Genomic DNA, 12,930 nt, shown 5'->3' with positions numbered 1-12,930 from the left:
AATTTGTAAATAAAAAATTGACTTTATAAATTTTATACTATAATAGATGTTACTGTAATTAAAATAAATGTATAACAATTTAGTGCCTTTATTTTACTGTATAAATAAATAATAATGTTGATAGTGAAATATAGTGAATATGTTTTATTAATAATTATCATATAGTTCGTAATGCCATGATAAAATACTGCACGGTCAAATAAGAACAATATTTATATGACTAGAATAATCTATTGAAACATTAACATCAAAATAGTGTATATAATATAAATTACAGAATTATTATCAATCAGCACCTATTTTTTTATATGCCCCTACTTCCTTACTAATGTTGTGTACTTATGTGAAAGTGAGTTTTTTGTTACCTTATAGTGCCTTAATAAATCTCTCTGAAATTTAATATGCACATATTAAATGAGGTGAAAAAGAATATAGGGTACTTTGTCTCCATCAGTAAACATATCCTGATCACATAGACGCTGACACACATACAACAACACAGATGAGAGTACTAGGGTGTAATGTACTTGAAAAATGACACATTATTGTCGCTGGAGAAAATTTTCAATTTTACTATACAATGTACAGTATTGCAATAAAAGAATGCTAATGATTACACTTTACTTTGTATTTATATTTATTATTATTGTGGACAAATAATATTAATCCATACTGATATAGGCCATTACTGTGATCTCCTAAGGGGGTCACAGCAAACACTGAGAAATACTGGTTTATAATGCTGTTTGTTCTAATAGTACCTGTTTAAATGTTGATACATTATATAGACATTGGCAGTCTGATGGAATATAAACTTATTACTGAAAAGCTTATAATACTTTTGTGATAAATTATATATAATAGAAACACTGGTATAAAACAATCAATCAGAGAAATCACTGTTAATTTCTTGGTAATGTAGGCTCAATGTGGTTGGAAGGAAAAAATATTGGAAGAAAAAAATTTATGAAAAGTTAAAACATGTACAGTCATAAAGTAAATGTTAGTCCTTTATTCAAACCTAGAATAATATCTATAGCCCATTTCAATTAAATTAATGAAAAGGTAAACAAACTTTGTTTATGTTATCACAAGAAAGATCTCTAAATAATTTTTTTTTTTTATTTGAACTACTATTTGAGATCAGCAGACTGCTTTATGGTCGCTCCATTGCTGATTTGTTTAATTTTTATTAAGTTCTTCTAAAAATACTTTATCAGTTTTAACATAAAAATCGATAGTACAATGAATCAAGGTGTAACAAAATAGAAACATAACCCAATTGTTAATTAGTTTCTAAAACTCAATATCTTACCTTTCCACCAACAGTCTTACATAAAGGACCAGGGTTCTTAGCAGCAACAGTAGTCTGTGCAGCAACTGGCTGTTTATTTTCAGGAGCTGATGCTCGATTTGCTTCTAAAAAAAATTTTTTTAAGAATTAGAATGGCAAATGATAGTCTCTAAATAGAAGGTAATTATTCACCAGCTATCTGGGATATACTACTCATAGTACCTTTATTCGGCATAGCAAAAGTATGAGCAGTGAATTCCAAAATAAGTTTTGGTCAGTGAACAGTCTTAGGCGAAAAAGATAACTAACAGGTAAATTAGATTTGTAAAAAAACAATTTATTCCCAAGCATAGAGCAAATAATCACTACATGATAGTAAGATTATTTTAAAATAATATTTTATAATAAAATAAAAAAGGTAAATAAAACAGAGTATGTAATTATAACAGATAAAACTTTAGTGAAGTAAGTCCACTAAGAATAAGAAAAATGGAAAAGGAATTTCTTTGATCGAACGACAGATATTCATCTTCTAAGAACATTCTTTTGCAAAATCTTTGTTTGGCTTATTTTCATCAGTAACGGCAATCGGTCGCTATTTTTACGATCATTTCTGGTAGCGTCATGTGTAAGAACCTCGTACTGGAGACAGAAATTATATCTAAACGATTGGTCTAATTTTGACTTTTTGGGATAGAAAACTGAATATGAGTTAATGATAAATATCATAACATAATCTTAAATATATATTTCGTATGAATATATAAAATAAATACATAGATTTTATAAATCAAATATAATTTATAGTTGGATATTTTGATAAAATTTACTATAATCCATAAAATATTGGTGTTTTCAGAGACGGAATTATTTAATAGATTACTCAAGTTAGTAGGTTCAACTTTAACAATTTCACTAAATAGTTCTAACCCATTATAATAGTGCCCTTTAGCATGAAAAAAATTATGATTTAACGACAGGTATTATCCTTAATCTACGATTCAGGCTAATTATCATCAAGTGTCAAGACTGTCAAATCAAACTTACAAAAATGACAGAATCTTTCTTATCTATTTTATGTCTTTAAACGAAAATATTTCATTAATCCAATTAATTATAATTAATGTAAATATTTTTACTAATAATTTAGTATATTTCGTGCATTTATAATAATAAATATGGATTTGCATCGCCCAGTTGATCCTAATAAGGTAAATAAAATATGTATATGTTTAGATTACTGATAAGGTGTTTTTTTATTATTTTTTTAATTAAATACATTTGCTTTCCCATAGACCTATGAAGAAATGACAGCCGAAGAAAAATTAAGGTAAGATTTTACTCTTGTATTAATTTTATTACCGATCCTTGTCATATTAATTTTATTAGGTTATCTATAACAAATGTTAGATTGGAATGCAACTATCCAATTAGTAACTAAAATGTTTTTTTTTTGCCATTCTAATTCCCTCGAGGAATACAATTCGATAGACCCAAAACGTCCCAATACTTTTATATGAAATCGTTTTGTTTATACTTATTTATTTAAGTACCTTTATCCACACTCTCAACCTTAAGAAAACATTCCTGAAGGGTCTCACTGACTCAAGTCGGTCAGAAGGTACCCTTAGTCGCATAAAAAAATGTTGTTTGTTAACATTATATATAAATCTCATTTCAGATATGACCACCAAAAGTTACATGAGATGCATCGCGGCCATGAGTCTATGCACACCACAATGGTATTAATACTGATCGGAACCCTCATTGTGGCTCAGATTATTGTTGTGGAATGGAAAAAAAGGCATTATAGGTCTTATGCTGTGAGTATCAGTCTTCTTGTTTCATTCCTTACTGTCTAGTCAAAGAACTGATTATTTGTGTAATTGTATAATTATTAATTATAAACAAAAAAACTGAGTCATCAGTAAAATCATTTTACAATCATCAAAAATATTGCAAGAGATCTGTACAAAAATACAATCATCTGCCCTTCATACTCTCTCTGTTGTACCTAATGGTAAGCTGGTAGAAAATGCCATATGGTATTAAGCTCGCCATTCATACAAAGTTTTATTGTGCAATAAAGAAAAATTAATAAATAATCAATCCTCCTTAGAGAGCTTCCTGTATTTTTGTAACCAATAATTCTTTTACTCATAAATACTGTAGAATTGTTAATATTCATGTTTACCTGAGATAGGCGACATCATTTCTAAAAGTAAAATAAACACTCATGCAAATAATATTGCCTAAAGTCACTAAAAAAATAAAACATCCATATAATTTTTTATGCAATGGAGTATGAAAAAAATCTACATGTGTATATGTCTAAATATGTTTTAATAAGTAAGAAAGAAAATTACAAACAAATTGTTCTAAATTTAAAAGATTTTTCTAATGACATTGGGTAGCTGTATCATACAGATAGTTGTCAGAATTTAACTTGCATATAACTAGTTTTTTTTTTCTGTAATAAAGCTTTATTTTTTTTTCAGTTCTTTACAATGGTGGCGATGTGGTCAATACCAGTACTTATGAGCATTAAAAACCAATGGTGGAGATTCATTACCATATGGTCTGTTTTCACACTTCTAACTGCTCTTATTATTAGGAAATCTACACATAAACCTATGTCTGTTACAACCCCAAGGTGAGTTATCTATCTTCCTACCTACTTTCATCCCTAGTTGATCTGAGAGTATTGGTTGCTAAAGATATCTATTCTTATAAATCTTGCTTTGCCCATCATTATGACTTGTTTTATGCATCTATGTTGATTTCTATTAACTCCAAAGCTTGCCTGGAAGAGATCACACAAGAGATTTAGCGATAAGGTCACCCATTGTTCCCTCATTGTGATTATTTCTTGTAATTGTTTATATTTATAATAAGTTTACTATTGTAATCTTTTGGAGGAAACAATAAAGAATATCTATCTATCTATCTAATACAAATATCTTCATATTATGTTTCTTACAGGGTAGGCAGAGAGAATGCATTAACTATGCCTAGAATGTTCCACTATTAGTACACAATTTATATATACAGCTTTTATGTACCTAGTTCTATTAGTTTATAATCTTTTTTTTAAACTATTAGTTGATACTAATGGGTGTATAATATTGCTATCACAGATGTATATAGTAGTTGTATAAAATATTGTATATTTGTTCTTTTTATTGGATGAAAATGTTCCTATAACTTCTTTTTTATACCATGAAGATGGCAACAAACATACAGCCCTTATGGTAAACTGTTACTGTAGTCTGTGAACGCCTGCACCACTAAGGGTGTCATGTGTGCATTGCCAACCCTAAAGAAATCTTAATACACTCAATAAGTTGATCTCTTTATTAATAAACCATTCATTATGTTTGTTTTTAATGGATAATAATGATATAGTAATTCCACCAATTGGTATACATTAGCAGGGACCCAGTGAGAGAGGATGGGAGGAAGGGGATAGTTAGTAATGGGGTCTAATAGCCCTAAAACTAGCAAAATACCCTATCAGGGACCTATCAATGGGCCAACTGACCTGCATTCATCCTCATTTATTACATCTCTTTGTTGCATCACTAGTGCCTTCTGATAGTGCAGGCGGAGTTATTATTCCATTTTCAACTATTAAAAAAGTAATAAAGTTACCTATTGTGAAAATTTGACAAGAATTAAGGGCAATGTTTGCCAAGAGGAACCATGTGGATTTGGACCTGTGGGGTTACTCTTAAAATAAATTGAAATTGAGTTGTTTCACACTTTCGAATGGCAATACTAGCGACATAATGGTTTCATATTGTTCCGACAGATACATATTTTTTTTTATGGGTGAAAATGGTATGGTAACCTCGCCTACACTAACAGGATATGCTGGCGGAGCACCAGTGAAGGGTGATAAAAACGAAATGAAAAGAAAACAGAGAATGAAAACAGGCCAGTTAGCCCATCATGATGAATTCATTAGGAATTAACCATGATAGTTTCCAGGGAGAACTGCGCGGAGGTCGACCTGGTTGGGTATATTGCTAGCAATAGGATTCTCAGTCTCCATTACTAACAATCCCTTTCCCCCCAACAGATACATATTAGTATAACTTGCTAATGCAAACTATTGTAAACCGATCCCAACCTAACCTAATTCCTAACTGTTATTTCATGAGTGCAGTATAAAATTGTCATTGGCAATAGATTTGATTAATATTGACATTAGATTCAAGAGTAGACTTGCTGATCCCTTACTAGACAATAAATTATTTATTACAGATTGGTATATAAATGGTTCTACCTTATATACAAATTAAGCTGTTTCCTGGGCGTGTTTGGGTATGTGCTGATGATGCTGACATTCCTCGGTCTAAACATAATGTTCGGACACAAGCCCCAGCAGTGGATGGACGTGGCGCTAGTGTTCCTTTTCTACGGGTTGTACTTTGGAGTATTAGGACGGGACGTCGCCGAGTATTGTACTGATAAAATGGCCGCTACAATTGGTGTAAGTATAGCTCTTTATTTTTACACTAGCCGTTTCCCGTGACTTTGCTCGTGTACATTGATGTATAAAATATCTTATGTGTTAATTTAGGATATAATCTCTGAGTACTAAATTTTATTCAAATTCATTCTGACATTTAAGCGTGATTGAAAATAAAAATCGAAATACCTTTACAAACTTTCACATCTATATGTAGATTTACTTCTTTTTTTAATGGGTGATAATGGAATGGCAATCCCGTCCATCAGGATACGCTGGCGGAACACCAGTGAGGGATGACAGGTGAGGATGAAAGCAGGTCAGTTGGCCCATCGTGACGAATTCCACTAGAATTAACCACGACGGTTACCAGGGGGAACCACGTGAAGGTCGACCTTATATATGTCGGTTAATTAGACCCTTTGCTTTCCGATCTATGTAGTGTTACTAGCGATCCTCAGTTTCACACGGGACGCAAAATCTTGACGATATATTTAGAGGGTCTACCATGAAATGTTTTCCGAAGTCTCGGAGCCGAATGAAACATAAATTTGATGTTAAAATTGCATAATACATACTTTAAAAATATTAAAATATGGTTCCTTTGGACTTTTATGGTTGGATTCATAAGGAATTAAATCTTAAGTTACATTTACTACGTTTATTTCTTTTTTGAAGTCGGTTGGAAACAGACCCTTACTGTTTACGTATGTAAAGTGAGGTTCTTTCTATGCTGGAATCGTTATTTTAATCTATTATTTCTAGTACTACACTCAAGAAGGCATGCCGACCCGGCAGCTCGAGAGTAACGTGTGCGCAGTCTGCGGCAACCAATTACTTGTAAATGTTAATGAAGAAGGAGTTTTAGGTATGTTGGTATTTTATAGCATGGATGGTAATAATACATACAATCCTGTATATAAGGTGTTGCCAAATTATCTGCATTCCTTTTAAGGGAATGTAATATAAATATACACATATACGAATAATAGTATTACACATATACGTTACGATAATGATAGAACTTCGTGTCTTTGAGACATTATGTCATAAAATTTTTCATACAAAAAAAATATCCTTCATAAATGTAAACTTTTCAACCTGTGTAAAAAGTGCCTTTTAAAAAAACGTTACGCTGAAACCGACTGAGTGAGCGCGACCAACAATGTGATAGAGAAAAGTATAGTTATGAGGACGTTTTACAAGCAATGAAGAAATTTAAGTATTTTACCATTTTTTTTAAATAATGTCATACTACTTCGACATGAAATTCCTTTTTTATCCTAATATTATGTAATCTAATACTGTACCCTGTAGCAGGGAATGCAGATAATTTGGTAACACCTTATATAAGCGTTCAGGGTATAATGAATGCAGCGCTCGAGTTATAAACGTCAGTCGCTGTTCGGCGGTCTGAGAACATTAAGCTACAGTAATCAGTAATTTCGCTGCCATAACTCATCTTTCAAATCAGAATTCAGATTGTAAACAATTTAGTGGCAGAAGTAAATGCGCCAGACATAAATAGGTGATTTGATATAAATATTTATTTTTTGCGTCTTTGATTTGCGATCAAGTTTTAATTTGCGTAATTTTTTGAGATAAGAGCATACTGGAAACAGTACGTATTTTGTATGTTTTGTCAATTTGTCCAATCAGTATTTTGGTACAGGCGTTTAAATCATTGTTATTCAATGTTTTATAAGCATTGAAATATTGAGCCCTAGCTCAGCAGTTGACAAATAACGACTGAAATATTCATCATAATGATTTTAATGATACTGATTAATAGGTAATTGTACACATACACACACATACATGGTACACACCATGGAACGTAATATTATTAAGTATTAACTATATCTAAGTAAAAGCATCGATCGTTACCCTTTCAGTCCTTCGAGCCGGATTTTAATCTGTAGAAAGAATGCTGAATGTAGTAGAGTATTCTATAATAAAAAAAAAAAAAATATTATGTACAACCATTACAGACGAGCTATCGATCCACTTGATGGAAAGTTGTTACCATCTTCTATGTGTTGTGATGTTTATGTCACATAATAAATGGGTAGGCCTATTAACATATATTGCACAATGTTTTTTTTTTATTATATATATATATATATATATATATATATATATATATATATATATATATATATATATATATATATATATATATATATATATATTGTACACTTAGCTCTTATTTAAAAAAAAAAGCTGTATTTCTTGCCCATTCTTCTCAACTGAAATTGCGTTCCGAACTGGACGGTAGATTATAAAAAAAATGACTTCAAAAATTCTTATTATTAAGTTTACTTGAATAAAAATTATTGTTATTTTATTTTAAATGATTTTATACATGTTTTACAGAGAATACGTACAAGTTGACGTGTGGTCATGTGTTCCACGAGTTCTGTATACGAGGCTGGTGCATAGTGGGCAAAAAGCAGACCTGCCCATACTGCAAGGAGAAAGTTGATCTCAAACGGATGTTCACTAACCCGTATCCTTTTACAAACTATTATTTTTCTTTTCACATCTTTTTACAGCTTTCAAGTCTTTTTTATGATACTTTAAATGGTAAACAAACTGACAACTTACTTTTTTGCACTTTATATTATGCGTTAATAACTAGATGTATAATATTAGAGGGAGACTTTGTACAAAAGTCGATTGCTTGGGTATCTCTGTCCCATTCGTGTTTCAACCGTGAAACAGTTGTGTTTGCATGGCTGTGTTTCGGTTTGAAGGGTGGGATATGGCGTGAATTTACTAGGTACAGAGGAATAACACCTGAGTCCTCAGGAATGGCAACGCATGGGGGGTATCATGGGCGAAACAGTATACTCTGTTATGTCCATGGTACTGCTGTCTGTCTATAGGCGACGGTTACCACTTTACATCAGGTGGGCCGTCAGCTTGTTTGCCATTCTAAGTTGTATAAAAAAAAAAAGATGGCGCTAATTGTCGAACAATTTTCCTAATACATCGAATTTGTACAATTATGGAGAGGAGTGATTATCGAATTTACTACGCGATTTTCCATACAGAGAACAATATTATTTTATTTCAACGCTTGCTTGGACTATAAGTAACAAAAAAAATCTAAAACCTTAACAACACACTACCAGCTGGGACCGGCCGCATATCCTCTACGGTCAGCTACTGGACTGGATCCGATGGTTGGTTGCATGGCAACCCCTCATCCTGTTCCTCGCTCAAGGCATCAACTGGCTGTTCGGATTAGAATGAGAATGATAGTGCTGTGAACCTTTGGTGACAACGTGTGTTCCACCGTATCGTTTGTAGATCGAACTGTCCTGAATGAGATACGTAATACGTAAGAATAATTTCTAGTTTAAATTCTTTTATTGTATTTTTTGTTGAGATAGTTATTTACTGTATATTTCGAACGCTTGATTGTTACATTTTGTAATATATCTAATTAAAATACTTGGAAAGACTGATAGGCTCGGATAAAGTTTTTGGTTTTGCATTTTTAATTTACAATTTATATTGCTAGGGTTTTTTTTGTTTTGTATTTCCACTCGGGTGTTGAAGAGTGAATTAATTTTTTTTTTTTTTTTTACTAATGAACAATAAATATGATTAAAAAAAAATCTATAAATATTTCTTTTATGTATGATGCAAACAATTAAAATTTATAATCAGCAAATTCTAAGGCTAAAAAGGTTATACAGGTCATCGTACTCAGCAATAGTCGATTGCTTGGGTACCTCTGTCCCATTCGTGCTTCTACCGTGAAGCAGTTGTGTTTGCATGGCTGTGTTTCGGTTTGAAGGGTGGGGGATATGGCGTGAATTTACAGGGTACAGAGGAATAACACCTGAGTCCTCAGGAATGGCAACGCATGGGGAGTATCATTGGCGAAATAGTATACTCTGTTGTGTCCATGGTACTGCTCATGTCTATAGGCGACGGTTACTACTTTCCATCAGGTGGGCCGACAGATTGTTTGCCATTTTAAGTTGTATACAAAAATAATTCAATATATATCTTTCAGCGTCTTAGCACATTTTGCAATGATGTATACAAGTAAAAATTATACGTATAGTATATTATTGGGATGAATGTGGAAAGTTGAGATAATATTTTACATTTTTGGGTAGCCTTATAACATTCAGCCAGTTTGCCATGCAAATTTAGATACTTATATTATTATACTTTACAACTATCGAATTCTTATGTCTTAGGTGACATTTTGTCTCACTCTGTATCTTCTACAGCTTGTACAACGGATTGTGCTCAGAGGAATTGTTCAATATGATGCCCACGGCCATTCTCTACCATCGTACGGCTCGCCTTTAACAGGGCGTTTACCCTCATACCCTACAGCCTAAATGGTCGTGTACAACGCGTTTTCAGAGATATTTCTTCCACGAACAATTAGGTTATGGAATGAGCTCCCTGCCGAGGTTTTCCCAAAAGACATGGGGTTCTTCAAAAGCTACGTAGGCTACGGTAACCGCTTACTATCAGGTGGGCCGTATGCTTGTTTGCCGCTTCAGTGGTATGAAAAAAAAACTTTACAACTGTCCAGTTATGATCTATAAACAATACAAGGTGTTTGTATAATTTTTTTATAGGCGAAGTACATAGAATAAGTAAATGTATGTATAAAGGGTTTTTGTACTTTAGTGTACATAGCTGAGAATATTGTGAGAATTTGTGTGATTGTGACTTCGTTATTATATCGTTGTAGAGTGGTTGAGGTGTAAGGAGGTTATTACACTATCATATATAGGATCATATGTATTAGTTATTGACGTGCTTTTTAATATGTTGTGTTTTGGTAGAAACAAAAAAATACTTTTGTTTTTACTTAAATAAAAATTATTCCTCTTTCAAGAATAATGTAAGTATGGAGTTCACTTGGTATCAATGTTTTATTTAATGTATTTAAGATTTGTATGATATGTATGAGAGTGTAATGACCTCCAAAATGTACCCAACGCGTGTGTCGTGTACGTTAATTCATATCCGCATTGGGCAGTACAAAACCTAGTCCATGTATTTAAATGATATTGGTCAAATGTGAAATAAACAAGATGTGACAAAGTCATGACACATTTTTGTCATGATTATTCCCAATTTGTAGACAGTTCGTATATTGATATAATGCCTTTAACTGTCCACTGCTGAACATAAGCCTCTCCTTAGGGGGTTTTGCCAGTAGTTGCCACGCTTGGCAGGTAGATTGGCAACCACAGTCAGGCTTTAGAGATGTTTTAAGAGGGACACTGCTGCCCATCCCTCGTCCTCCCTTAATCGGCTTTTACGACATCCACGGGAAAGAAAGGGATGGCCTATTCTAAGCCACGAATAAGGACCACACGGCCGCACGGTTTGTATGTCTTGAGTTTATTCTATTTGTGGCATAAACTTACATTTTCATAATTTAAAAAACACTGTGCATCGAATTGAAATCAAATCGAATATACGTCAAACAAATGACGTCCATTTGACGATTTAATCCCAATGTGATTGTGATTGACACATCACAATATAAAAATAATGTATTATGAGCATCTTTATTTCCTTTTGCGTCTAAATGTAAGTAAGAGTTATGTCGTATAGGGAGGTCAAAGATGTGGCCTGAAAATGAGCTGGCTGGAAAAGAACACATGAATTAGTTGACCCGAAAAGAAGAAATTCTTATTTTTTTTTTTTAATTTAAGAATGAGGGAAAGACATTTGACCAGTATCATAAGAAGTATTTATCTAGATTTGTGAGTATTATGTTATTATGGGTGTGGCCATTATGCGCATTTTGCCATTACGGTCAAATTCATAAGGTGTTCGGTATTATAACTTTTGGTCCAATAATTTATTTTCCTTAATACATTATTTAGATTTTTTTTAATGAAATTGTATGATGTCCTCTATATTCTATGTAATTTTATACAATGGAGTCCTCTATTGTACAAAATCAAGTGATGTTGTAACTTATGATGATTGAGTCCACGGAAATTTAAAGTGATAAAGAGTCAATACTCTGGAAAGGAAAAATGTGGTGAGCACCATTTAGTCAATTTTACAAAATAAAAATGTTTTAGTTTTTTTTTAATCAAAGAAAAAAAAATAAGCAATTGGTAAATTGGCAATAATAGGTATCTAATATAGTTAATGTCTTATTTAGTAAAACAGCTAATATTGCATCTTTTTCTTTGACATGATTTTTGTTGACATATTGTGATTTGGCCAAATCGTCACCAATATGCTTCGGTTAATTTATTTAGACTCAAAAAAAAAAAAAGAATAAAGTGATAAATCTTTAGTGAAAAAACACACGTCACGTTTTTTTTTATCAGCGTATAAAAAAATCGTTTTTAATATATTAACCTTGATATCGGTTGAAGTGCTTACTACATTTTGCCTTTTCAGTGTCTACATACTTACTCAAAATATTTGATTTTCTTTGAAATGTGATTTTTGTAATTCTAATGGTATTTTCGACTGCCTCCTTTGTAAATACAAATATATTTTTCATTTATTTATATTACTATATTTATGTTGAGACGATTAAATATGTGCCTATAAATTATTTGGATTTTTTTTCGCTTGTCGATTTCATATCAGATAAGTGGGTATTCAAATTTGTTTTTGAAGTTGTGGGAAGCTGACTATTGTAAAACATAAACGGTCTTTTTACATATAATATATAAAATTCTCGTGTCGCGGTATTTGTTACCAAACTCCTCCGAAACGGCTTTACCGATTTTTATAAAATTTTATGTGCATACCGAGTAGGTCTGAGAATCGGCCAACATCTATTTTTCATACCCCTCAATGATAAGGGTGACGCACCCCTAAATATTCTTTTTTTAATGTTTCGATATTTTTTTTTATCTTTACTATGATTTAGCATTGAAAAATACATACAACTTCAAATTTTCACGCTTTTACAATCAACCCCTGTTTTTTAATCGCGATTTTTATATTCCGCAATAGGGTTGCAAGATGGCCATAGAATATAATAATTGTAGTATGATAAATTTTTATGTATAGTTTTCGAAATAATGTATATGGTAAAACAACGTTTGCCGAGTCAGCTAGTAAAAGATAAAATCATGAAAGACAGATATTAAATACATGTTTCGACGTTTCACTACAATGTGTCTGACACTTATTTTAT

At 32.0% G+C, this 12,930-nt stretch overlaps 2 protein-coding genes across 2 annotated transcripts in view; one reads left to right on the top strand and one right to left on the bottom strand.

Moving 5' to 3' along the window:
• Positions 1–1,738, bottom strand: part of LOC113512194 (protein cramped) — a 42,354-nt gene extending 40,616 nt beyond the window's left edge. The window contains exons 1-2 of the mRNA XM_052893871.1: positions 1,517–1,738; positions 1,316–1,419 (exon numbers count right to left, since the gene is read on the bottom strand). Coding sequence (XP_052749831.1) covers positions 1,316–1,419; positions 1,517–1,529 — 117 coding nt within the window. The 5' untranslated portion in view covers positions 1,530–1,738. The remainder of the gene's footprint in view (positions 1–1,315; positions 1,420–1,516) is intronic.
• A 608-nt stretch (positions 1,739–2,346) lies between these two features.
• Positions 2,347–12,339, top strand: LOC113512063 (RING finger protein 121). Its single transcript, XM_026895835.3, has 8 exons — positions 2,347–2,505; positions 2,590–2,624; positions 2,976–3,117; positions 3,793–3,947; positions 5,561–5,789; positions 6,534–6,636; positions 8,145–8,277; positions 8,906–12,339. The coding sequence occupies exons 1-8, from the start codon at positions 2,473–2,475 to the stop codon at positions 9,024–9,026; spliced, it is 951 nt and encodes a 316-aa protein (XP_026751636.1). The 5' UTR covers positions 2,347–2,472; the 3' UTR covers positions 9,027–12,339.
• Positions 12,340–12,930: the final 591 nt, after the last annotated feature.

This window comes from Galleria mellonella, unplaced genomic scaffold, assembly GCF_026898425.1.
Source record: "Galleria mellonella isolate WM207_F2 unplaced genomic scaffold, CSIRO_AGI_GalMel_v1 utg184, whole genome shotgun sequence".
NCBI lineage: Eukaryota > Metazoa > Arthropoda > Insecta > Lepidoptera > Pyralidae > Galleria > Galleria mellonella.
Note: the sequence above shows the minus strand (reverse complement) of the source record. Positions and strands in the feature narration are given on the sequence as shown.